Source organism: Lepidochelys kempii, chromosome 4 (genome assembly GCF_965140285.1).
Source record: "Lepidochelys kempii isolate rLepKem1 chromosome 4, rLepKem1.hap1, whole genome shotgun sequence".
NCBI classification, from domain to species: Eukaryota; Metazoa; Chordata; order Testudines; family Cheloniidae; genus Lepidochelys; species Lepidochelys kempii.
This window is the reverse complement of record NC_136383.1, coordinates 9118387-9144038: the sequence shown is the minus strand read 5'-3', so window position 1 is coordinate 9144038 and position 25652 is coordinate 9118387. Positions and strand designations below refer to the sequence as shown.

General features: G+C 44.1%; 2 protein-coding genes and 1 long non-coding RNA gene across 3 annotated transcripts in view; 2 read left to right on the top strand and 1 right to left on the bottom strand.

Annotated features, from left to right (window-relative positions):
- The window catches only part of TEX15 (testis expressed 15, meiosis and synapsis associated), a 59481-nt gene extending 53981 nt beyond the window's left edge, over positions 1–5500 (top strand). Inside the window, exon 8 of the mRNA XM_073340315.2 lies at positions 4267–5500. Within this exon, the coding sequence (XP_073196416.2) occupies positions 4267–5500 (1234 nt within the window). The remainder of the gene's footprint in view (positions 1–4266) is intronic.
- A 6471-nt stretch (positions 5501–11971) lies between these two features.
- Positions 11972–24805, bottom strand: LOC140910103 (uncharacterized). The gene is made up of 2 exons (XR_012158423.2): positions 24603–24805; positions 11972–20201 (listed from the first exon to the last, which is right to left on the bottom strand). It is a non-coding gene; the product is annotated as an uncharacterized LOC140910103 (long non-coding RNA).
- Positions 24795–25652, top strand: part of PPP2CB (protein phosphatase 2 catalytic subunit beta) — a 25552-nt gene continuing 24694 nt past the window's right edge. The window contains exon 1 of the mRNA XM_073340312.2: positions 24795–25038. Within this exon, the coding sequence (XP_073196413.1) occupies positions 24937–25038 (102 nt within the window). The 5' untranslated portion in view covers positions 24795–24936. The remainder of the gene's footprint in view (positions 25039–25652) is intronic.

Genomic DNA, 25652 nt, shown 5'->3' with positions numbered 1-25652 from the left:
CCACTCAATTTGCAGCGGCAGTCAAAAAAACTAACACAATGGTGCGAATCATTAAGAAAGGGATAGATAAGAGAAAATATCATATTGCCTCTATATAAATTCATGGTACACCCACATCTTGAATACTGTGTGCAGATGTGGTTGTACCATCTCAAAAAATATATATTGGAATTGGAAAAGGTTCAGAAAAGGGCAACAAAAATGATTAGGGGTATAGAACAGCTTCCATATGAAGAAAGATTAATAAGACTAGGACTTTTCAGCTTGGAAAAGGGGGGATACGATAGAGAGCTATAAAATCATGACAGGTATGGAGAAAGTAAATAAGGAAGCGTTATTTACTCCTCAAAACACAAGAACTAGGGGTCACCAAATGAAATTAATAGGCAGCAGGTTTAAAACAAACAAAAGGAAATATTTCTTCACACACTGCACAGTCAACCTGTGGAACTCCTTACCAGAGGATGTTGTGAAGGCCAAGATTATAACAGGGTTAAAAAAAGAACTAGATAAATTCATGGAAGATAGGTCTGTCAATGGCTATTAGCCGTGATGGCAGGGATGGTATCCCTAGCCTCTGTTTGCCAGAAGCTGGGAATGGGCGACTGGATGGATCACTTGATGATTACCTGTTCTCTTCATTCCCTCTGGAGCACCTGGCATTGGCCACTGTCGGAAGACAGGATACTGGGCTAGATGGACCTTTGGTCTGACCCAGTATGGCTGTTCTTATGATCATCAATGGTGAGATGAAGGGTACTGACTAGTAGCTTAATCTTTGGAGAATACTCCGTGGAGGACTTGGTTAAACACAGTGCTCTGTGGCACCTTACTTGCTATAAGAAGTGCACCCAATAACTGAATTTGGCAAGATGGGAAAGGAAGTACATTGAGGATCAGCAAAAAGTTAAAGTATCTAGTGCCATCTGTGGGCGAGACTCACCTTATACGAGGTCCCACGGCATACAGTTCAAGAAGAACACCTGCTTCTTCTGCAATAAACTGGAAGTCCAAAGACATTCATTAACCACAGTTTCAATACACAAAGCAGATGAGAAACTGTATGAAGCAGTAACTCTTAGCAAGAATATTGTGCGGTAAGAGTGCATGGACCCAAAATGCACCCAAACATAGATACTGTGTATCACATCAAGCACTGCACTAAGTATATATATGTAATGTGTTGTGTTAAAAGGTAAAAACAACAGAAACAAATATTGATTTTACTACTGCAAACTGCAATTCAGCTGGAGTTTATAAATTGCCTCATGAGGGCTCTAATGGATGGGAATGTGGTGGTGATGGCCAGTGCAGAGGCTACGTACAGAGACGTATGTGCTTTGAATGGGGTTGAAGAGGAACACATACTTAGCAGAAAGGCTCTTAAAGCACTTATTGAAGATGAACTGTGGGATATGGACCTAGTTTTTAGCAGTCCTATCCACAGAAATGAATCACAGCACTTGTCCTTAAGCTGCAAAAGCCATGGTGCTATCAAAAATGGAAGAAAGGGCTGACATCAACGGTAATATGAAGATTCTCTGTTTGCAACTGCTACATTTGTATGGAAAAGCAATTTGTCCTACAGCATTGGGAGTTTCTGGGATCCGTAGCTGATGCCTAGAGTGACCAGATGTCCCAGTATTAGGGGCTTTTCTTATATACGCACCTCCCACCCCAAAAGTGTCCTGATTTTTCACACTTGCTAGCTGATCACCCTACTGATGCCAAACCTGAAAAATAATACTGCGTAACCCATACTACTTCCTTAAGTAGTGCATTGGTGATCACCGTGACTTCAACACCAGCAAGTATGATGGCAAGTAATTGGAGCACAAGGCTGCCATTTTATCACAAAGCCTTTTGTACAAGTGCTTGAGTGAAAGTCAGGTTTCCAACACATACATGACAACGGTGTGGCATATTCATAATCTACAACTACAGGTGGCGGTTGGTTTAACAATTCATTCCCAAACCTGTGGCAAATTCCTCGTACAGCTTATGGGAAAGTGTGAGTTTTCTGTGGTATCATGATCAAGGTTTAAGTGCAATGAAACTATGGCTATGTGCCAGATGAAAAGCAAATTAATGCACATCTTGCATGGTCTTCCCCAAGCCAGCACCTATTGACAATGTGACTGGTATCTTATGCCAGCAGAGGCTGTCCTGCTTAGAAATCATAGAGGATATGACTGAAGCACAACAAGCTCTTGACAAATAAGAAACTGTTAACACTTGAGATTTGCGTTCCAGAATCAGTCCTTCAGCTAATCAGTTTCTCGTGTGCAGAGACCAAATGCTCACTACTCTACAAATGTTTGGCCAGCAGCCTGCCTTGTATGGAGATGTGACATATGGACAGACACTTGTATGGACAGACACTGTCCGTGCAACTGTGTGTAGCAGTGGTGCCCTAGGCAGAGACAACAGTAATGATGACTTTGATGAATACATGTTTTCAGTCCTACATGTCAAGTCTAAATTCTCTAGAATTACCAAAGATCTGTCTTCTTTTTATGCAAGCAATGCATTCCTGTGTTAAGTATAATTAAAAATAATTGATTTTTACATATTTTCTTGATTATACATCTGCATAGTTTTTTTAGGTTTGTCACATTTTGGTACCATTGTAGTTGTGGGAGAAAGGTCTTTCGAATAATATTCAACTCGGCATGAGGACATTATATAATCAAATTTTCCACCAATCAGAGGACATGGAGCTGGGAGAGTGGGGGGCAGTGAGTCCCCCCGGCCATGCTGCAGAGGGTAACACAATTGAAATTATGATTCTGTAGATTTTTCCAATTAAATGACACCTCCCTTACCTTTCTATCATTGACTTGCCACTGAATGAGATTTTGCTACATTATGCTCCCAGACTGCACATGTGGTTCATTCTTTCTCTCAACCTCTCCCGTAGGGGGAGAATTGTGTGTGCAGTGCAGTTTAGTGTTTTGTTCTAGTTTTAGGGATTTTTTTGAAAATGGTCACGCTACTCTGTGTTTGTGCTAAGTGGGCCTGGTGAGAGATGAATGCCCGGCACTTGGAGTTGAAGATGGAGAGGTTTGTAATGGTCTGTAGTTCCTGTGTGAGTTCATTCCGCAGAATCAGATTGACACCTTACAAAGCTCTCTCTCTCCTCTTGCTCTGTGGTCATGAAAAATAAATTCTATCCAAACTTTTCATTTTCATTTTACCTTCTTGATGGCAGTATAATTTAACCACAATGTTAGCGTGTAAGTTTTTGATATTACTACTCTTATATTCCTTAGCTAACAATCATTCTTTACGGACACATACATTTACCAAGAGCATAGTTTCTCACGTGTGGGTTCGAACCTTCAGGAGGTAGCATAATTTAAAGTTAAAATTTAAATATTATCAAAGATTCAGAAAACAGAAATCTAACACCTAAATATCTGCAGATAGAGAATTGTTGGCATATAATTATAACATAGTTGTTTCCTATTCAAATTTATGGAAGTAATGTATCTTGGATACCACAGTGTGGTAGTAGTTGATCAGCATTGCTCGCTCTTGTTATTACGAGTCTCATAGAATCATTTGATTACATGAGAATCTCAGCTTTCATTTTTTTAAAGTAAGTTTCTAGCCCTCATGATTCCGGAGAAAGCCCTAAATATGACCCCCTAAAGGCTTGAAAACCAGAAGGCAAATAAAAAGAACCTGAAATTTATTATTTTTGTAAATGATGATTTTTAAGCCAGTCCCATAACTTTCTGAGCCCTAATACATTTCAGGAAGAGAAGGGGTGGAATCTTCCCCATTTTCTTCAGCACACAGTTGTTAGGGGACAGAGAAAAGCAAGGAGCAGAGTTCCTTCATGATTTCCTCAGGCATAAGATGTGTGATTTGGACCATGGTTTTGTTCAGTTTTGCTGAGGTGGAATACTTCCACACTGGACTGCACAGACTATACATTATTGAGGAATTCTAGAATAATATCCAATTGAAAAAAAATAGTGTAACATTGAATAACATATGCCTGGACTATAAAATACAATAAAGTTGTGTGGAATAATATTCTACAGTATTACATCCTGTAATTATAAAATAGCATGGACTAGTGAGTTGTTAATCCATATATATTTAAAGGATTAAAGCAGATGGTTTATGCATTTCCCTTATAAACAATTATTTTACTACCAGTATTTGATAGTGATGTATATATGTATTCTTTATTACCAGTGGGATAAAAAGGAAGTGTGGATGTACAAGTATATAATTATGTTTTGCTCTTTTTAGAGAGAATACAAGAGTTAATCCCCAAAATGAAAAAGATCTAGCGTTGAGTATCTCACCGGATAATCTAGGAAACAAGAGGCCTCTAGAAAAACCTGTGCAAGACCAATTACCACACTCACCTTTGCATTCAAAAGATTTGGAAGCTGTTTATTGCTCTGCACATGTTAAACGTACACCAGATGCTTCAAAAAGCTCATTTGTTAATTTAAAAGGTTTAACCAGCCAGCAGAGCTCAGCAGACCTAAAGCACATGGTCAGAAGAAAGAGTAATTTTTACAAAAATGCAAGAAAACATCATGAAGGTTTTGCACCCTGTGACAAGAAATGTGAAAATGCCCATTTGTCTTTAGAAAAAGAGCCACTGCTTCAAAAGTCTCTTGAGAATGATTTATGTTCAACACAGAAATCTGTTATGTCAACAACAAAACTAGGTGATAGTCCCTCTGCTGTGTCTGCTGCACTAAATCTACAGCATGTGCAAGAATCAGATGCCAGAGGAAATATATCAAGATCCAGTTTACTGGCTGAATATCGTACAACTAATAATTTAGCCACAAAACCTGATAGACAAGAAAAGAAATATGAAAAGAACTCAGAGTCTTCTAGCAGTGTGACTGTCAGTACTTCAGATCCTCTTGTGATTATGGCAAATAAAAATACAGAATCACCATCAGTATGCTCTCTTTTGGAACCACATTCCAATGAAAAAGCAAAAAGCCCTGCTGAACATTCTGCCCTCTTTCAAAATGAACTTCCACCATCAACACCTCCAGTGCAAGGTTCTTTAGTGCAGGCTCCTGAGACATCCTATCCTTACTATTCTTTTTATTCTTGTCATCAAAGTGATAGCAATGGCAGTTCCATAACCCAGACTTACCAGCAGATAACCTATGAAGTGCAACAGTTTGCTCAGTCTGGCACATCTGCCATTGCAAGTAATGTGTGTAATGCACACTCTAATATGTTTTACTCCCAGTCATTTAGTTATGCTGCTCTTGGGGAGCTACAAAGGCCTAACTATGCTCAAATGTATCCAGTGCATGGATATTTTAGTTCTCAGATGCCCCTTCCTTACAGCTCTCAGATGCCATCTTTACCACAATATGCTGCAAATCAGCCTTGGTCACTAGGTCCTTTTCCATATCCTTCCAATACAGGATTATCTTCAGAAGCTGTTTGGACCAGCAGTAAGTGCATGGCTACTAAATTTAGTATTTTTTTCATATTTTTGTAGCAGTGACCTCGGGTGTTTAAATCTAGACATTGCTTTGCTGCCTCAACCTCGGATAGAACAAATACCATTAAGTTTTGGGCCTTGATCCAATGATTTTTCAAATGATACACTGTGCCACATGCAGAGGTCTAAACTAGACTCTCTTAGAATCAGTGAGTCACCTCTGAACTTGGCTCAGTATCTGTCAAACTGGGCAGTGCATCTATAGTAGTTTTACCCATGGTTTCAGTCTTCATAAACCCATCCTCATTTAGTGTTTCACTGTGTTATGACATAGTGCTAACACTTTCCTTTTGGGATTGTGAAGTCTCTTTCAGTCAGTAAGTAGAACAATTGTTGAATAATGCAATAAGCACTTCCTTACCTAAAGGCTGGGAGCATGAACTCCGCAATACCCCCCTCCAATGAGTGTCTTACTGTAAAAATTAATAAAGCACTAATCATTTTTCAGCCATTAGATATCGGGACTAGTTGAACATCCCTAGCCTTATACTTTTCCTAGCTGTGAGTGTCTAATGCTAATGATCTAGTTGTGCATTCCATTTGAGTTATTAGACTTACATTTTAATTAGGGCTCTCAATGAATTGCAGGTAACTCACACGATTAACTCAAAAAATTAATCCTGATTAATCACAGTTTTTATCGCACTGTTAATAGAATACCAATTAAAATTTATTAAATATTTTGGATGTTTTTCTCCATTTTCATATATATATTGTATTCTATGTTGTAATTTAAATCCAAGCGTATATTATTTTGATTACAAAAATTTATTTGCACCGTAAAAATGATAAAATAGTATTTTTCAGTTCACCTCATACAAGTATTGTACTGCAATCTCTTTGTTGTGAAAGTGCAACTTACAAAAGTAGATTTTTTTGTTACATAACTGTTCTCAAAAACAAAATAATATAAAATTTAAGAGCCTACAAGTCCACTCAGTGTACTTCTTGTTCAGCCAATCACTAAGACAAACAAGTTTATTTACATTTACAGGAGACAATGCTGCCCTCTTCTTATTTACAATGTCACCATAAACTGAGAACAGGCATTTGCATGGCACTTTTGTAGCTGGTATTGCAAGGTATTTATCTGCTAGATATAAAAATTTTATTAAAGTTAATGTTTAAAATCAAATTTACACAAGTTAAGAGGGAAGGTACTGTACATCTGGGATCAGGCTTGGGTTATGGGGGATTGCAAGTATCGGTTACAAGGTTCACGAGGTACATATCACATAGAATCATAGAATATCAGGATTGGAAGGGACCTCAGGAGGTCATCTAGTCCAACCCCCTGCTCAAAGCAGGACCAATCCCCAATTTTTGCCCCAGATCTCTAAATGGCCCCCTCAAGGAGGGGGTTCACAGCCCTGGGTTTAGCAGGCCAATGCTCAAACCACTGAGCTGTCCCTCCCCCCATAACCAGCATAGATCCAGAGTGGGGTGTGGGAGTTTTTAATGCGTCAGTGGATAATTGGGCTCAGGTGCACCACCCATGGAATGTATTAAGAGTCCAAGTCAGTATTGGTGTAGAGAATAAGTTCATGGGTGGGGTGCGTCCCTCTATTCATCAGGGAAGGAAGTGGGTTATTTCCCTGGTCGACGTTCTCGGTTACTCGACCTGGTACTGGCGGTGTCCCGTGATGTGTTCTGTGTAGATGTCTCTGGACACACCTGATGGTCTCGGATACCATGAGCTGTCTCATGAGCCGGGTGCTAAACGTTCGTGTGCCCCTTCATGCTTCGGCCACCATTCCAGCAGACATGCTTCCATGCTGATGACGCTTGTTTAAAAAAAATGCGTTAATTAAATTTGTGACTGAATTTGGAGGAGAATTGTATGTCCCCTGCTCTGTTTTACCCGTATTCTGCCATCTATTTCATGTTATAGCAGTCTCGGGTGATGAACCAGCACATGTTCATTTTAAAAACATTTTTACTGCAGATCTGACAAAACTCAAAGAAGGTACCGATGTGAGATTTCTAAAGATATCTACAGCACTCGACCCAAGATTTAAGAAACCAAAGTGCCTTCCAAAATCTGAGAGGGGCGAGGTGTGGAGCACGCTTTCAGAAGTCTTAAAAAAGCAACATTCAGATGCAAAAACTACAGAACCTGAACTACCAAAAAAGAAAATCAGCCTTCTGCAGGTGGCATCTGACTCAGATAATTAAAATGAACATGAGTCGGTCTGCACTGCTTTGGATTGTTATCAAGCAGAACCCGTCATCGGCATGGACACATGTCCCCTGGAATGGTGGTTGAAGCATGAAGGGACATATGACACGTAATGTCCCTTTAGCACATCTGTCACGTAAATATCTGATGCCGGCTACAACAGTGCCACGAGAATGCCTGTTCTCACTTTCAGGTGACATTGTAAACAAAAAGAAGGCAGCATTATCTCCTGCTAATGTAAACAAACTTGTTTGTCTGAGCGATTGACTGAACAAGAAGTAGAACTGAATGGACTTGCAGGCTCTAAAATTTTACATGGTTTTATTTTTGAATGCAGGGGTTTTTTTTACATAATTCTACATTTGTAAGTTCAACTTTCATGATAACGAGATTTCACCTAATACAAGTACTGTAATGCATTGAAAAATACTATTTCTTTTGTTTTTTACAGTGCAAATATTTGTAATCAAAAATAAATATAAAGTGAGCACTTTGTATTCTGTGTTGTAATTGAAATCAATATATTTGAAAATGTAGAAAACATCCAAAATATTTAAATAAATGGTATTGTTATTTTATAACAGTGCAATTAATTTTTTTTAATTGCACGATTAATCACGATTAATTTTTTTAATTGCTTGACAGCCCTAATTTTAATGTTACACTAGAAAACAAATGCACTCTCTTTATTTAGTATTTCTGTCCTTATGGAGTGAAATTCTCTCTTGTGCACCATTTAAATTCTTCTCATCCCTTATTTTGAGGACTTAAATGATGCATAGGCCTTGTGCTGACCTTCTTTAGAGGGGTGAATGTCACCCCCCTGGTTCCCTGAGGGTGCTGCTGTTCATTCTGAAACCAGTCTCAGTCAGTTATAGAACTACTTAATTGTGTAACCAAAGTGGCTACGTAACCAAGCTCTTAACTAGGCTAACTGACTTAGGGTCAGAGCTGGTGTAGAATGAAATTAGAGGATCTGCACTATTGACCCTCTCTAGAACTGGTTCCCCTTCTCCTCCTTGTGCCTGTACTTACCCCTCCATCCCTTTCCAAACTTGGTCTACCATCCTCAGACTCTATCATCACAATGAAGAGTGTGGAGATAGGTTGACTGGATTTTTAACCCCTTGTGATTGCATAACTAGTCCTCAGGATTTGGCCCTTGGTCACATAAGTGAGAATTTGGCCCAGTATGCACAAATGCTGCCAAGCACCTGTTTGCAACATTTGAAATGTATTGTACGAACACCTTACCTATGAGTCCGTGGCTCTGGGTTGAAGAGTGGTGCAGGGTGGTGCTTACCGGGGTAGGGGGGGGGCTTCTCATAAGGGTGACAGCAACTCCCCTCTCTCAGCTCCTAGCTCCATGTGCTGCGTCCGCCTGCAGGCACTGTTCCCAAAGCTCCCATTGGCCACGGTTCCCAGCCAATGGGAGCTGCAGAACCGAGGCTTGGGTCGGAGCAGAGACAGCTCGTGGAGCTAGGGTCTCTGCTTCCCAGGAGCTGGATAAGGAGCCTGCATCAGACCTGCCAACCCTCCCCACAGCACCGTCCTGGGCTGTGCCCCCCCCAAGCACCTGTGGTGCCCCCTAGGCCAGCTCCCCAGCACCCCCGGTCCCCCCTGGGCTATTACCCCCCCCATGATGCCTCCCCCAGGCCGCAACTCTCCCCCCGCAACCAAGAATCCATGGCACCTCCAGGGCCATTGTCCTGAGCCACCTCTCCTTCTCAAGTTTTAGTCAGGGAAATATAGTAAAAGTCATGGGCTGTGAAATTTTGTTTACTGCCCGTGACCTGTCCATGACATTTACTAAAAATACCCTTGACTAAAAAGTAGTCTTACTTGTGATTTATGAGGTATTTGGTTTTTATATTAATTAAAAATGGTATTTGCCACAAACGGATAAGAGTATAGGTGGGATTTTTCAAAACCAATTATTTGACTTAGAAGCACACATTCCGCTGACTTTCAGTGCAACTTGTGCTCCTAAATCACGTAGCCGTTTCTGAAACTCCAACAGATTGTCTCCATGTATAGACGCTCATGCAGAGGGACTATGGTAGTAGTTGAAGCATAGGACTGGGAATCAGGCAAACTGTATTCTAACCCCAGCTATTCCACAGACTTGTTATGTACCCTTGGTACAGCAGAAAGGGGTGTTAGGCTTAACTCATAAATATTTATAAAGGCTGAAATTCACACCTATACAGGACTTTGCATTACAGGACTTTAAGGCACATAGGCCTTTTGCTGTCCTCTGCACAGGGTGAAGGTCAGTGCTTCAGTCTTTGAATGCTTTCGAAACCTTCTAAAGATGCTACAGAAGTACAAAGGCGTGGTGTTTGGTGGGCTTTGGAGGGTTGAAAGAGGAATCTATATTTCCCGTGCCTTAATCCTTTCTCAAGTATATTTTTCTTTGTTTCCAGCTCCCTGGCAGCAGGCACCTTTTCATCCCGGATATTGAAACCGGTTCCATGACAACATTCTGAAGAGTAACCAGTTACCTCAGAAGGCAACATAATTTGCATTTTTCAGAACTATTACATCAAAATTACTCCCTTTTTTAGGACATGAAGACAGTTGGAGTTTTCCTAGTGATTTCTGTGGGTGCAGGATTGAGTCCTTAGCAAACAGCAAGACTTACCTAACCAGCTTAAAAAAAACCCAAACACACACACGTGAAGGGACAAATGTAACCCCACCTCAGTTACTACTAAGGGCCCTCTGACTGTGGAACCAGCACGGTTCTGCAGTACAAAAGGCAGTTTAAACCACTGGATAAAGTAATGGCTGTGAAGAGGCTCTATGGCTTTGGCCAGGAACAGGATTCTTTTTCCTCTGCCTACTGGAGATACCCAGTGTACGGCCCTTTAGCCTCACTGGGTGTTGTGGCTCTGGATATGACCCTAATGTGTTAAGTTTTTGGTTAACTTTTAGTACTGTGGTATGATGGTGTTTATTTGACATCTACTAAAAAAATGAAAACAGAACTTTTTACATGTGATTATAGAGTTTTTAGCTTTTAAATACATTTTTTGAACAAAGGCTCTGCCTCAGGCTGTCAAGGTCTATTGTCAATTCTGAATACTTGAGTGAAATTCACCCAAGTGCAGTGGGCCAGCACAAGAGTTACACACCACTCATGTCTGATTTTGCAGAAAATGTGCGTGCACTTTCTGCTGGCCTGGGGCTGCTTTTTTTTTTTTTTTAAACACTGGAATAGAGAAATTTGATTCTTGAATGTTATGGTTAGTATTTTCTATAATGGTAGTTGATACTTTGCTGTATCTGATATGCAAATAACTGACAAATCTGTTTCAATCCAAACAGTTTTTACACTAACATATTATATATGTATATTATTTGACAGTGGTTGGAATACTTTTAGTATTTTTCTCAAATAGAAGACTTATTTTTGTAATTTTTGTACATTTTTCTTAGAAATATTTCTAAGTATATAGGTCTTATTGAAAATTTTAATTTTAAACATTAACAGCATTTGTACAGTGCAAGTATTTGTGTAAACTTAATATTTTATTTGAATGCTTTAAACAGGTTTTTTTTTTAAATGTAGCAAATAGTACAGAAATAACGAGACTGACAGTACAGTTACAGTCAGGTGTCTATAAGGTGGTAATTTAGGACATAGCACAAGCTACAAAATTAGCAACTCTGTAAGGCATTAGCTATTAATTTACATTAAAAACAAATTTTACAGAAAAATTAAAATGCTTGTGTTGAACTTCTAACTATGCAGAATAGTCTAGGGTTTATGATAGTCTCTCTTTGAAGAATCACCAGTATTTTCTAAATGTTATTTGTGTACTGTAGTTTTTCCATGAGAACAAGATATAATTAGAGGTGAATTACATTAATCAAAATCACAAAGAGATCTGGGTGAAATCCTGGCCCCTGTGAAATCACAGAAAGTTTGCCATTGATCTCAGTGGGGCCAGGGTTTCGCCCTCTATTGCAATCTGAGATACACTGGATAGAAACCCATCTATCTTGTAAAAATCAGTTTCCTGTGGTTTACACACAATTGGATAGCAGATGATCTCACTAGCTCTGTGGTAACAGCAATCCACATATTTAAGAGCAGAGTTAAGCCCTAAATTGGTAATTTCTACATCTGATATGCACATGACTTCTGAAATACATCCTTTAACATGACTGGGAAGTGTAAATCTTCATCAACAAGAAAACAGACTTCTACAACTATTAAACTTCTCATGATTTTGTGCAACACACACAGATGATTAGAATTAAAAACTGCCAATTGCTAGCAATAGTGTGGAAATGTAAGCATGTTTATTTACTACAGGTGTATTATCCATAGGGTATTTTAGGACTGGTAGAATAAATATTGGCTGAAGTTAAAACTTAGGTGAAAACTGTTGTTCCTAGCAATTACTTCTTCCCCCGTCCCCTTTCTAGTACATCTCTGCTTTTTTTGATTAATAATAATTTCAATTCTCTCATATCTCTAAATTATAGTGGAATCCTGTTTCATGCTAAAGTGGAGCAGGGAGTATTTTAAGACTTTTATACATCCCCAGCCACCTTGAATTTTCTCTCTATTTGATCTTAAATGATAGCAGCACCACTAGGCATACTGGACCAAATTCATCTCTGGTGTATTTCCACTGAAGCCAGCAGAGTTACACCAAGGCTGAATTTCACTTATAGCTTTTTACAATGGGTTACTATGAGTATCTGCTGGTGTAATAATGCAGAATTTAACCAGTTTGTCATTTTTGAATAATAATAATAAAAACATTTGTGTATTACATTGCTTTGTAGTATATTGCTGCATTCTACTAATTTTCTTATGAATACAATATATCAAAAGCCATAGCATTGAACATTTGATTCCATTTGAAGTATTGCAAGAGGCTGCAGCCTTTTAACATTCTTTCATAGCTTCGTCCATAATGACACTGTTAAATTAAGACCTTGATTTAAGCTGAAACTCCTGGAAAACTCCTCATCCACGTCAACCCAATCAGAAAAACAAAGCTGTAGCATCCACTTTGTTTTCCACAGTTTGCAATAATCTCTGTTCTGGCCTCGAAAATATCCATTCATGACTGTAATATGATGGCCATCATGGTATGCTAGAATGGTTTAATTATTGGACAATCTCCGACCAAGAGGAATATGTCACAACAGCAGTATGGCTACTGAGACACTATTCTGGTCTGTCTGATCCATCCAATATACACACAAGAGTCTCATTACTGGCATATGTGCCTCCTTCAGAAATATGTGCCAAATCGTACCGCAAATGAGGACGGTGGGATAGGCAGAAACTGAGCATAGACTTAGTCAAGATTGCAAGACAGGTGGATGGTACTCCTGGCTAACTCATAGGCAGTTGCAGGTGTGCTGCAAAAGGAAAACAGCAAGAGTGAGGATACGAGGCCATTGTGAAGAAGATGTATTAATTATTTGATTCAGTCTTCATTGCAGAGGATAGGGGGGAGTTCCACACACCTGAGCCATTCTTGTTAGGTGACAAATATGAGGAATTGTCCCAGATTGAGGTGGGGTTTTGGAACAAATTGATAAATTCAACAGTAATAAGTCACCAGGACCACAGGGCATTCACCCAAGAGTTCTGAAGGAACTCAAATATGAAATTGCAGAACGACTAACTGTGGTTTGTAACCTGTCACTTAAATCAGCCTCTGCACAGGTGACTAGCTAATGTAAAGCTAATTTTTCAGAAAAGTCTCCAGCAGTCATCCTGGCAGTTACAGGCCAGTAAGCCTGACTTCAGTACGAAGCAAACTGATTGAAACTATAGTAAAGAACAAAATTATCAGACACAAATATGATATGTGGGGGAAGAGTTTAACATGGCTTTTTTAAAGAGGAATCGTGCCTCACCGTTCCAGTACAATAATTTGCAGAAGTCAACAAGAATGTAGACAAGGGTAATCAAGTAGATATAGGTTTCAGAGTGGTAGCCGTGTTAGTCTCTATCAGCAAAACCAACAAGGAGTCCTTGTGGTACCTTAGAGACTAACAAATTTATTTGGGCATAAGCTTTCGTGGGCTAGAACACACTTCATCAGATGCATGGAGTGGAAAATACAGGAGCAGGTATAAATACATGAAAGGATGGGGGTTGCCTTACCAAGTGTGAGGTCTTGGACCAAAGGCTCTTCAGGAAACTAAGGTATCATGGGATAAGAGGGAAGGTCCACTCATGGATCAATAACTGGTTAAAAGATAGGAAACAAAGGGTAGAAATAAATTGTCAATTTTTACAGTGGAGATGGGTAAATAATAGGTTCCCTCAAGGATCTGTACTGGAAACAGTGGTGTTCAACATACTCAGAAATGATCTGGAAAAAGAGGTAAACAGTGAGGTGGCAAAGTTTGCAGATAATGAGGGTGGAACAACTAACAATATCATCCAAAGCACAGGACTTGGTGGTGATGAGGGACTTCAAGGTGATGAGGGACTTCAACTACCCAGACATCTGTTGGGAAAATAACACAGCAGGGCACAGATTATCCAACAAGTTCTTAGAATGTATTGGAGATAATTTTTTATATCAGAATGTGGAGAAAGCTACTAGCATAGAGGCTGTTTTAGATGTGATTTTGACAAATAGTGAGGAACTGTTTGAGAATATGAAAGTGGAAGGCAGCTTGTGTGAAAGTGATCATGAAATGATAGAGTTCATGATTCTAAGGAATGGTAGGAGGAAAAACAGCAGAATAAAGGTAATGGATTTCAAGAAGGCAGACTTTAGTAAACTCAGGTAGTTGGTAGGTAAGATCCCATGTGAAGCAAGTCTAAGGGGAAAAACGGTTCAAGACAGTTGGCAGTTTTTCAAAGAGATATTATTAAGGCCACAAGAACAAACGATCCCACTGTGTGGAAAGATCAGAAGTATGGCAAGGGACCATCCTGGCATAATCAGTAGATCTTCAATTATCTGAAACTCAAAAAAGAATCCTACAAAAAGTGGAAACTAGGTCAAATTACAAAGGATGAATATAAAAAAACAACATGCCTGTAGGTACAAAATTAGAAAGGCCAAGACACAAAATGAGATTAAACTAGCTAAAGACATAAGGGGTAACAAGAAAACATTCTACAAATACATTGGAAGCAAGAGGAAGACCAAGGATAGGGTAGGCCCATTAATGAGGGGGAAAAAACAACAGAAAATATGGAAATAGCAGACATGCTAAATGATTTTGTTTGTTTTCACTGAAAAGTTTAGTAGCAAGTGGAATCTAATTTAATGAATGTAAGTGAAAATGAGGTAAGATCAGAGGCTAAAATAGGGAAAGAACAAGTTAAAAATTACTTAGACAAGTTAGATGTCTTCAAGATACCAGTGCCTGATTAAATACATCCTAGAATACCCAAGGAGCTGACTGAGGCGATATGTGAGCCATTAGCGATTATCTTCAAAAAGTCATGGAATATAGGAGAGATTCCAGACGACTGGAAAAGGGCAAATATAGTGCCAATCTATAAAAAGGGGAATAAGGACAAGCCGGGGAATTACAGACCAGTCAGCTTAACTTCAGTACCCAGAAAGATAATGGAACAAATAATTAAGCAATCAGATTGCAAACACCTAGAAAAGAATAAGGTGATAAGTAACAGGCAAATGGATTTGTGAAGAACAAATCATGTCTAACAAACCTAATGGCTTTCTTTGTCAGTGTAACAAGCCTTGTGGATGGGGGGCGGGGGAAGCAGTAGATTTGGTATATCTTGAGTTTAGTAAGGCTTTTGATACTGTCTCACATGACTAACTAGGGAAATACAATCTAGACAGCCCTATTACAAGGTGGGTGCATAACTGGTTGGAAAACCATTCCCAAAGAGTAGTTATCAGCAGTTCATAGTCAAGCTGGAAGGGCATATTGAGTGGGGACCCGCAGGAATCAGTTCTGGGTTCAGTTCTGTTCAATATCTTCTTCAATGATTTAGATAATGGCAGAGTACACTTATAAAGTTTGTGGATAATACCAAATTAGGAGGGGTTACAGATGCTTTGGAGGATAGGATTAAAATTCAAAATGATCTGGACAAATGGTCTGAAGTAAATAGGATGAAATTCAAATGCAAAGCACTCCACTTAGGGAGGAACAATCAGTTGCACACATACAAAATGGGAAATGACTGCCTAGGTAGGAGTACTGAGGAAAGGGATCTGGGGGTCATAGTAGATCACAAGCTAAATACAAGTCATCAGTATAACACTTGCAAAAAAAGCAATCATTCTGGGATGTATTAGCAGGATCGTGTAGTATGGTTGGTGATGTTTATCTTAGGGGAGAAGGGGGTGTGGACAGATGGTGTGTGTGGAGCCTGTGGATGTTGGGAATGGCTATGAGATGGGTTGAAGTGGCGGCGGGGGGGGGGTGAGTGAGTGAGTAAAAGGTTGAGAGTGTCTGTGGGGGTAAAGTTTAGGAGTGACTGCATGGGGATGTTAGGCGTGGGGCTGGGAGTGGCTGTGTGTGTAGGTGGGCTAGGAATGTCCTTGTAGGGGGGTTGGCAATAGCTTACTTGTGAGGGAGCTAGGAGTGGTTGAGTGTGAATATGGAGGGGGACCGGGAGTAGCTCTGTGATTGCGAGGGAAGTGGGGAGTGGGGCTGGGAGTGGCTCTGTGTGTGTGGAGGGGGAAACTGAATAGTTCTGTGGGGAGGTTGGGACTGAGAGTGGCTCTCAGGATCATGGGAACACTCAAGCCACTCCACCACATCAAGGTCATCATCCACAGCTAAATGTAAATGTTTGCATCTAGGAACAAAGAATGTAAGCCACTCTTACAGAAATAGGGGGCTCTATCCTGAAGACAGTGAATCCTCCACAACAACATGTCCGCATGGTCATCAGCAATGGATCTGAAACAGACCCCTTCCTAGTCAAGACAGAAGTCAAGCAAGGCAGTGTCGTCGCTCCAACCCTGTTCTCCATCTTCCTTGCCGTCATCCTCTGCCTCATTGCTGACAAGTTCCCCTCCAGACTTGATATCCAACACAGAATGGGTGGCAAGCTCTTCAGCCTCAATCGCCTCCAATCCAAGACAAAGACTTACTAAATCAGTCATTCATCAGTCATTCAACTACTAAATCAGTCATTCAACTATGCAGATGACTGTGCTCTGTGCACCCATGCAGAAGATCTTCAGAGAACAGTTGACGTCTTCTCTGAGGCCTCCGTCCAACTAGGCCTCACACTCAACACCAAGAAAACTAAAGTGTACCACCAGGATCCTGCTCCCGCAGTCACAAGCAACAAAGAGACCCTGGAGAACATGGAGCACTTCCCCTACCTTGTCAACTATCTGTCGCAGACAGACAACATCGACGAGGCGATTCAACATTGCCTCCAATGTGCCAGTGGACCTTTTGGACACTTTAGAAAATGTGTCTTCGAAGATGGTGACATCAAGAACCGAGCCAAGCTTCTGGTGTACCAGGCCGTTATCCCTGCTCTCCTATAGAATGCTGAAACCTGGGTCATGTACAATAGACACCTCAAGGCTCTTGAATGATACCATCAATGGTACCTCCGCAAAATCTTCTGAATCAAGTGGGATGAGCGAAGCACTAACATCAGCATTCTGTACGAAGCCCAAACTTCCAGCACCATGATCATCCACCAACAACTCTGTTGGGCTGGTCACATTCTTCGAATGCCAGACTATCTACTCCTGAAGCAGGTCATGTTCTCACAACTGAGCTAAGGCCAATGGAAGAGAGGAAGGCAAAAAAAGTGTTTCAAAGACTCCGTTAAAGCCAACATAAACTTATGGGAAACCCAAGCCTTCGACTGATTAAAATGGGGAAGGACCTTCTGGCAAGGATCCCAGCATTTTGAGACCCAATGAAGACAACAGGAACTGGAGAAACGGGAAAGGAGGAAAGAATACACTCCAGCCTGACTCAACAATTCAGATCCGCCCCTTCCATGGGCAAATGTCAGCCCCAGCTGTGATAAGATCTGTGTATCCTGGATTGGTCTCAGTAGCCCACTGCAGCTCTACCAGCAATCACTGGCTATAATTTCATGATAGACAATCATTCTCAAACTCCAAGGAATCACTGACTATTAAAATGCATATTGGCTGCTTGTACCCTAGCTTACTAAGCAATTCAGATTGCTCTGAATCAGTTACCTGTCCTCTTCATTATTTTCCATTCTGCCAATTTTTGTGTCATTTGCAAACTTTATCTATGATGATTTTATGTTTTCTTCCATGTCATTGATAAAGATGTTAACTAACATAGGGCCAAAAGCCAATCCTTCCTGTGAGAGTAGCTCTATATGTGGGGAAGGAAGAGAAGGGGATGGGAGTGGCTCTGGGCAGTGATGGGAATGGCTCTCTGTACATGAGTAGGAGCTGGGAGTAGCTCTGGGGGAGGGAGAGGGTTGGGAGTGACTGTGGAGGGAGAACTGGGAGTGGCATTTTGTGTGTCTGTAGATGGAGAATGGGAGTGGATGTGTGTGAAGGCAAGCCTAGGAGTCTGAGTGTGTGTGCACACACGTGAGAAAGAGACACAATATAGACCCACATTAGATGTGGATGAACTAAGGTTTTAAACGGAGGTGGTATATTAGCATGAGCAACAGGCCCAAAACACGTGACCAAGAAGTCTGAGATCATGAGAAAAAAGAGCTGATGTGTTAAACTGATAGTGATGCTTCAAAATATCAGTGTTGTTTTATTTAAAGTTTGGGATAAAATAACACAAATATAAATAAATAAATACGGTTAATTGGGTACTAGGTACAGTAAATAATTGGCTATATAAAAAATGGCTTCATATACCCTTAGCTAAGGTCCAATAATTGGCAATGACATCACTTGTTTGTTAAAGGGTATTAAAAAAGTAAACGCCTTAAGAGTTCATTTCCAAGACCTACCTGACCAAGTTGGAGCTGACCAATATGGGTCTAAGCATCCCTGAGTTTAGTGTGTTTGTAAGTATCTTGATCAAATGCTTATGTTTTGTTATTGTTTGAATGTAGTAAATTACTTATTATTTAGGCATGTTTAGAGCAATTGTATTAATAATAATTGTCTTTGGATTTAATAAAGGAATGTATGGTTAAATTAGTGTTGTGGTAACACCCTGTTGCGACAGACTGTACCCTTATGTTCACCACTTATACAAAACCATGCTAAATTTTGTACAAAGTATGCCTTGAGGTATCATTTGAAAACTCATAATTCACTGACCATTATTGTTCTGATAAAATGTGGCAACATTGTTTGTAAAGTTATAAGATTTTACTGTATGACATTGCTGAGACATGCTTCAAGTTTTTTTTTAAAAAGCAGCCCAAACCAGTTCCTCAGAGACAAAAGGTTAGCCAGCACCTCAACCAGGTGTCAACATAATCAAGTGGACTATTAAAGGGGGTCCCCTGTATACACTGCGGTTGCGTTCTTGAAAAGGGCGATGGATACCCAAACGACGTATACCGGGGAATTTTTCCCCATAAGAAATAATGAAATAAGGGGGGGATGCATTCACAACTTGACAATGCTCTTTTCTTTTCGCCTAAACAGTGTACCTTTTTACAATGAAAAGTTATACAGTACACATTTTACATATAAAACATTGAATAAAATAATGTAGAACCCTACTAACACCAAACACATAGAACATTTTAATACAGTAAATACAGTAGAGTAATACAGTATAAAACAGTGTTGATTACGCTAAACTTAGGAAGAGGTGACGGCTGGATTTTCTTGGGTTGCTTTTTGGTTGCAGAAGTCTTAAAAAAGGATTTTATCAACAGCTGCTCTCCTGCATGAATCCTTGAACGATAGATCTCCCTGTAGCAAGCCACTGCATCATTGAAAACCCTGGAGACTTTGTCAGACTACTCACAAGAAGGATCACTGCTCTGTATGATTTCCGTCATCTCATCCAGCAATCCAGAGAAATGGGAGAGATTCTTTGTCATCAGACTCCTGGCTTCCTGCCCTACATCATCGTCATCATCCTTGCTTTCTTCAGATACCCATTGTTGGTCCAGCACAATCAGATCATTTGTCAGTTGCTCAGCCTGAGACTCCAGCAACTCCTGTACATCCTCCTCCTCCACCTTCTTAAAGCTGACATACTTTGCCAACTTGACAATTGCTTGCTCGAGACCAGGAACAGCATCAAATCCCATGAAGCTGTGGGCAGCATCTGGCCATGCATGGCACCAAACGCCGTTCATACTTTGCAAAGTGACCTCTTCCCACGACGCATCAATGTTTTCCACACCATTCAAGATGTTGTAGGACTTCCAAAACTCCTTTAAACTGGGCTTTCCTTCACCTGCTGGCTCCTTGATCAGAAGGGAGAATGTCCTCCGTAGGTAATAAGCCTTGAACGTCGCTGGCGGATGCAAGTACAGTACTGTACTGTACAATAGGGGAATGTGTTCCAATTCACGTCAGTCCTGATCCATGCAAACATAACAAGGACCAACATAAATTGGAACACATTCCCCTATTGATGAGCGACAGCTATCTGAAACAACAGATAAGGGGGAGATGGTGTAAGCAAGAAATTCACATATTGGCAAATAAACAGCTGGGGGTTCCCATCCAAAACAGACTTGCTGTCACCTGGACCCCAGCTAGAGATTATTCTAAAAGAGGAGGAAAACACAAAAATGAGGAATAGAGGCCCCAAATCACCTCTCACCTCCATTCCTCTCTGCTCACTGCAGTAACATGACCTAAAGAAACACTGGACTGGGGGAGGGGTCCTGGCTGGAAGACTTTCAGCTAGTAAAGGCTGCAAAAATCATGTGGTGAGAAAAGCCTTTGTGTAAATGGGATTGGTCCCGCTCTTGTGGGGAACTTTCCTGGCTTATACACTACCCCGGTGAAACCTGGGCTAGCGAAAGGATCCAAGTCCTCGTTCCCACTCCTTTTACCCAGAGGCCCGCCTGACCTCGAGGACTCCCCTTCCACTCTCCTGTGTGGCAGAGTCCTCGTAACCCTGACAAAACTGGGCCCAGGATTCCCAGGGGGCTCAACCCCCAATCTTGTCATGGTCACGTAGGACAGGATTAGGGTGTCCCCACTCCCAGGTACTCTCTCCATTTTGGACGCTTCCCTGACCCACTGATCATTACATATATTTCAAGCCATTACAATTTATTAAACAGCAATCAATTTAAAAAAAATAAGGAAAAAATGGGAAAGGTTAAGGAAAACACATAACCCCGCTCAGTGACATAGGGACATCACAAACAGCTGTCTCTGGAGTATAAGAGAAGTTCACAGTCCATTCCTCACATATGCCAGGCCTCCTGTCCAGGCCCTGACTGTGCTGCAGGGATGCTGCTGGTAGACACTTGCTCTGGTGGTGGCCACACGCCTTCAGGCTCTAGTTGGCAGGACCCTTCTTCCCAGCGTTCTTCTCCGCTCCGCCCCGCCGCCCCGCTCAGGGTTACAATCCCCTCCAAGTCTGGTCTGCAAGGCCTCTTGGCTGGTGGCATCTCCCTGTGCAGGGCGCTGTGCCCAGATCCCCCTCGCTCTCCCAAGCTGTTCACCACACCCAGCTCTGGACTGCTCCAGTTCCACTTCCATTCTGCCTCAGCACTGCTGCTGCTGCTCTGCCTCCAGTTCTCTGGGCTGCTTTTCTGGCCCCTCTGGCTCTGGTTGCTGCAGCTCTCCTCCCAGCATGGATCTGCTCTCTGGGCTGCTTCTCTGACTCTTGCTGCCACTCTCCCCAGCTCAGGCTGCTTCTCTGATGGTCTCTGGCTGGCATGGCTCTGCTCCCCAGCTCAGCCTGAGCTCCTGCTCTCTCCTTAGCTTGGCCCCATTCTGGCCCAGGCAGCTCCAGCTCATATGGAGGATGGGACCCCCCCCCGGCCTCCTGCCTCTGCCCTTAGACTGCCTGCCACATCAATCAGGCTGACCTGGAGCACTGGCCTCTCCCCATTGCCCCTAAGGAGTGTCAGTCTCAGAGTCCCAATTTCCCATCAACCCTTCCTTTTGGTACTGGGAGCTAGCCAACCAAAAAAACCCACTGAGTTTTAGTTAAGGGCCAACAGTCCTCTTGCATTTGCTTTGATTTCAATTAGCTTGCTATGTTAGGTATTAGTTTACATTTTTGCCCTTTATTTTCTTTGTAACCAATACTGACTTTTATGCCTCATTATTTGCAATCACTTAAAATCTTTCTTTCTGTAGTTAATAAACTTGTTTTAACTAAATCAGTGTGTGTTTGGATTGAAGTGTTTGGGAGCCTCCATTTGGATAATAAGATTTGTGCATATCACTTTCTATTATTGAAATGACAGACTTTCTATGAGCTTGTATTGCACAGAAGGAAAGAGCTAGGTAGAACAAGATGCACATTTCTGAGCACCAGTCTGGGCCTGGGCATTTGCTGGTGTTGCCCTAGAATGTAATTAATGAATGGTTAGCTGTAACACTCATACAATTCAGCTGAGAGTGATTTTCCATGCTAGAGGCTGAGACAGCAGGACCAGATTGGAGAACTGAGGAGACACATCAGTCCATATCATATCCTAAGGAACATCACACCTGTATAAAAAATAATTCCAACAGTATGTGTGGGGAAGAGGGCTGGGAGTTACTGTGTGCAGGCATGCGTGAAGATTAAGAGTGGCTATATACATCCAGGGGGGGAGGAGGAGGGAGAAAGTTACGAGAGACTGTGGGGGAAAGGGGCACTGGGAGTAGTTGTGGGCAGGGTTAGGAGTAGCTGTGTGTAGGAGAAGGCAGTTATGGGATGCAGAGGGGAGCTGGGAGTGGCTATATGTACGTAGGGGGCTGGCTCTGAGTGAGGGGGGTTAGTAGGAGGGGATATTATACAGGTGACCTGGGAGCAGCTTCATGTTGGGGTGAAGGGGGGCTCAAAATGGCTCTGGGAGGGCTGTGGGGGAAGTCTGGCAGTGGCACTGTGTGGAGGTGATGGGAGTCTGGGAGTAGCTCTGTGAGGAGCGATGCGGGCTCAGAGTAGCTTGGGGTGAACTGGGAGCAGTGCTGTTGGGGATAGCAGGGGGTGCAGAATGGCACTGTGGGGGAGTGACAGGGTTTGGAATGGCTCCATGGAGGGGGTCTACGAGTGGTGGTGTTGCAGGAGGGTTTGGAATGGTGCTGCGTGAGGGTCTGGGAGTGGTGCTGTGTGGGGGTGACAGGGGCTCAGAGTGGCTCTGTGGGGGATCCAGGAGTGGCATGGGGGGTGGCATAGGGTTACCATACATCCAGGTTTCCCCAACATTTCCTTTTTTGATCTTCCACCCTCTGTCCAAGCGGAGTTTTCAAATAAGATGAAATGTGCAAGATTCTTGTGGAGCAGATGCTGCAGCTCAGAAACAGCTGGTTCCACACCCTGATGGGTCCCTCCACTGCAGCCACAGCTACCAGATCCCACCCAACAAGCCCCAGCTCCCAGCCCTGGGGAGAGGAAGAGGCAGGGAGGCGTGACTGACAGTTGGCTGCCACTGTGTCTTAGGCCTGCACCAGCCGCCCTGCCACCATCCTAAGGAGCAACACTGCCCTCGCCCCTTGAGAATGAGGCCACAGGTACCCACTCCAGCACCCCCCAGGAACCTCTCCCAGTACACAGACCCCCTCCCATACCCCCAATACCCCCTCCCAGTACACAGACCCCCTCCCATATCCCCCAATGCCCACCCCAGTACACAGACCCCCTCCCATATCCCCCAATGCCCACCCCAGTACAGACCCCCAATACCCTCTCTCAGTACATAGACCCCCCTCCCATACCCCCCAATGCCCACCCCAGTACAGACCCCCAATACCCTCTCTCAGTACACAGACCCCCTCCCAAACCCCCAAAGCCCACCCCAGTACACAGACCCCCAATACCCTCTCCCAGTACACAGACCCCCCTCCCATACCCCCCAATGCCCACCCCAGTACAGACCCCCCAATACCCCCTCCCAGTGCACAGACCCCCTCCCATACCCCCAATGCCCACCCCAGTACAGACCCCCCAATACCCTCTCCCAGTATGCAGACCCCCTCCCAAACCCCCAATGCCCACCCCAGTACAGACCCCCCAATACCCTCTCCCAGTACACAGACCCCTCACCCCATACAGACCCCCCTCCCCATACCCCCCAATGCCCACCCCACAGACCCCCCAATACCCTCTCTCAGTACACAGACCCCCTCCCAAACCCCCAAAGCCCACCCCAGTACACAGACCCCCCTCCCATACCCCCCAATGCCCACCCCAGTACAGACCCCCCAATACCCCCTCCCAGTGCACAGACCCCCTCCCATACCCCCAATGCCCACCCCAGTACAGACCCCCCAATACCCCCTCCCAGTGCACAGACCCCCTCCCATACCCCCAATGCCCACCCCAGTACAGACCCCCCAATACCCCCTCCCAGTGCACAGACCCCCTCCCATACCCCCAATGCCCACCCCAGTACAGACCCCCCAATACCCTCTCCCAGTGCACAGACCCCCTCCCATACCCCCAATGCCCACCCCAGTACAGACCCCCCAATACCCTCTCCCAGTGCACAGACCCCCTCCCATACCCCCAATGCCCACCCCAGTACACAGACCCCCCTCCCATACCCCCCAATACCCCCTCCCAGTACACAGACCCCCTCCCATACCCCCAATGCCCACCCCAGTACAGACCCCCCAATACCCTCTCCCAGTACACAGACCCCTCACCCCATACAGACCCCCCTCCCCATACCCCCCAATGCCCACCCCACAGACCCCCCAATGCCCTCTCCCAGTACACAGACCCCCTCCCAAACCCCCCAATGTCCCCTCCCCGTACAGACCCCCCAATACCCACACCAGTACACAGACCCCCCAAAACTCCTCCCAGCACAGACATACTCCTCCAGCCCCCCCCCCGATACTCCTCCCTCACCCGTACCCGCCCCGGATGTACCCTGCTCCAGCTCCCGCGCCAGCCGCGGCCTCTCTCCGGGCGACGTGAGCCCCGGGGGAGCGAGGGACTCTCTAAGCGGCGGTTCGGAGCCGCGCTCGGGGCGGTCGCTCCGGCTCGCGCCCCTCACGCACGCGCCTCCAGTGCGGCGGGGGGGGCCGGAAGTGGCGGCACGGGGGAGGGGGGGGCGGGGCCACGGGGGCGCAGCGTCCGGCGGCCGCCATCGCCATTCCGCGGCGCGGGGGAGGGCCGGGAGCGGAGCGGGCCTCGCGCAGCCACCGTTGCCCCGTGGCCGTTGGCGGGACCGGGCCGCGCGGCGCTGAGCCCCGCTCCCGCCATGGAGGAGAAGGGCTTCTCCAAGGAGCTGGACCAGTGGATCGAGCAGCTCAACGAGTGCAAGCAGCTGAGCGAGAGCCAGGTGCGGAGCCTCTGCGAGAAGGTGAGTCCGCCTGGGCCCGGCGCGGCGCCGCCCCGGGTGCTCGCGCTGGGCTCCTTGGGCCGAGTCCGGCGGGGAGCGGGCCCGGTCCCCGCCCCTGAGCCCCGTGCTCGATCCGCGGGGGCGGGGGGGGGGGGTCGCTGGAGGCCTGGCTGCCAGCTGACCCCTGTGCCCGGCGGTGGGGTTTGCCCGGCGGTGGTGTCCGACAGCCTCCATGGGTGCCCCAGCCGCACATTCCCGGTGCTTTGTGCGGGGGCTTGGCTCGCCCCCTCTCTGAATCCCAGCGTCTCTGTGTTCGTGTCTCCGCGCGCAGGAGAGCCGAGGCAGCCGGGCTGCGAGGAACCGTTCAGGGCGGGCAGGTGGCGACGGGAAAGCAGTGATGGGCCAAGTCATTTGCCAGCGACCGTCCTAAACAGGTGTCCAGCCCCCTTCCTGCCCCTGAGTTATACAGCCCGTCGTCTTCGTGCATGTCCGCGAGCTAGAGAATGGCTTGTGGTTTGGTTGGTTGAGTTCCCTCTTGCATCCCGGTAGCCCCATTTAAGATTTATCTGAGCTGTGGCCTGGATTAGTAGTCTGTATAACTCTAGCAACTATGTATTATTGTTAATGATTTAGCT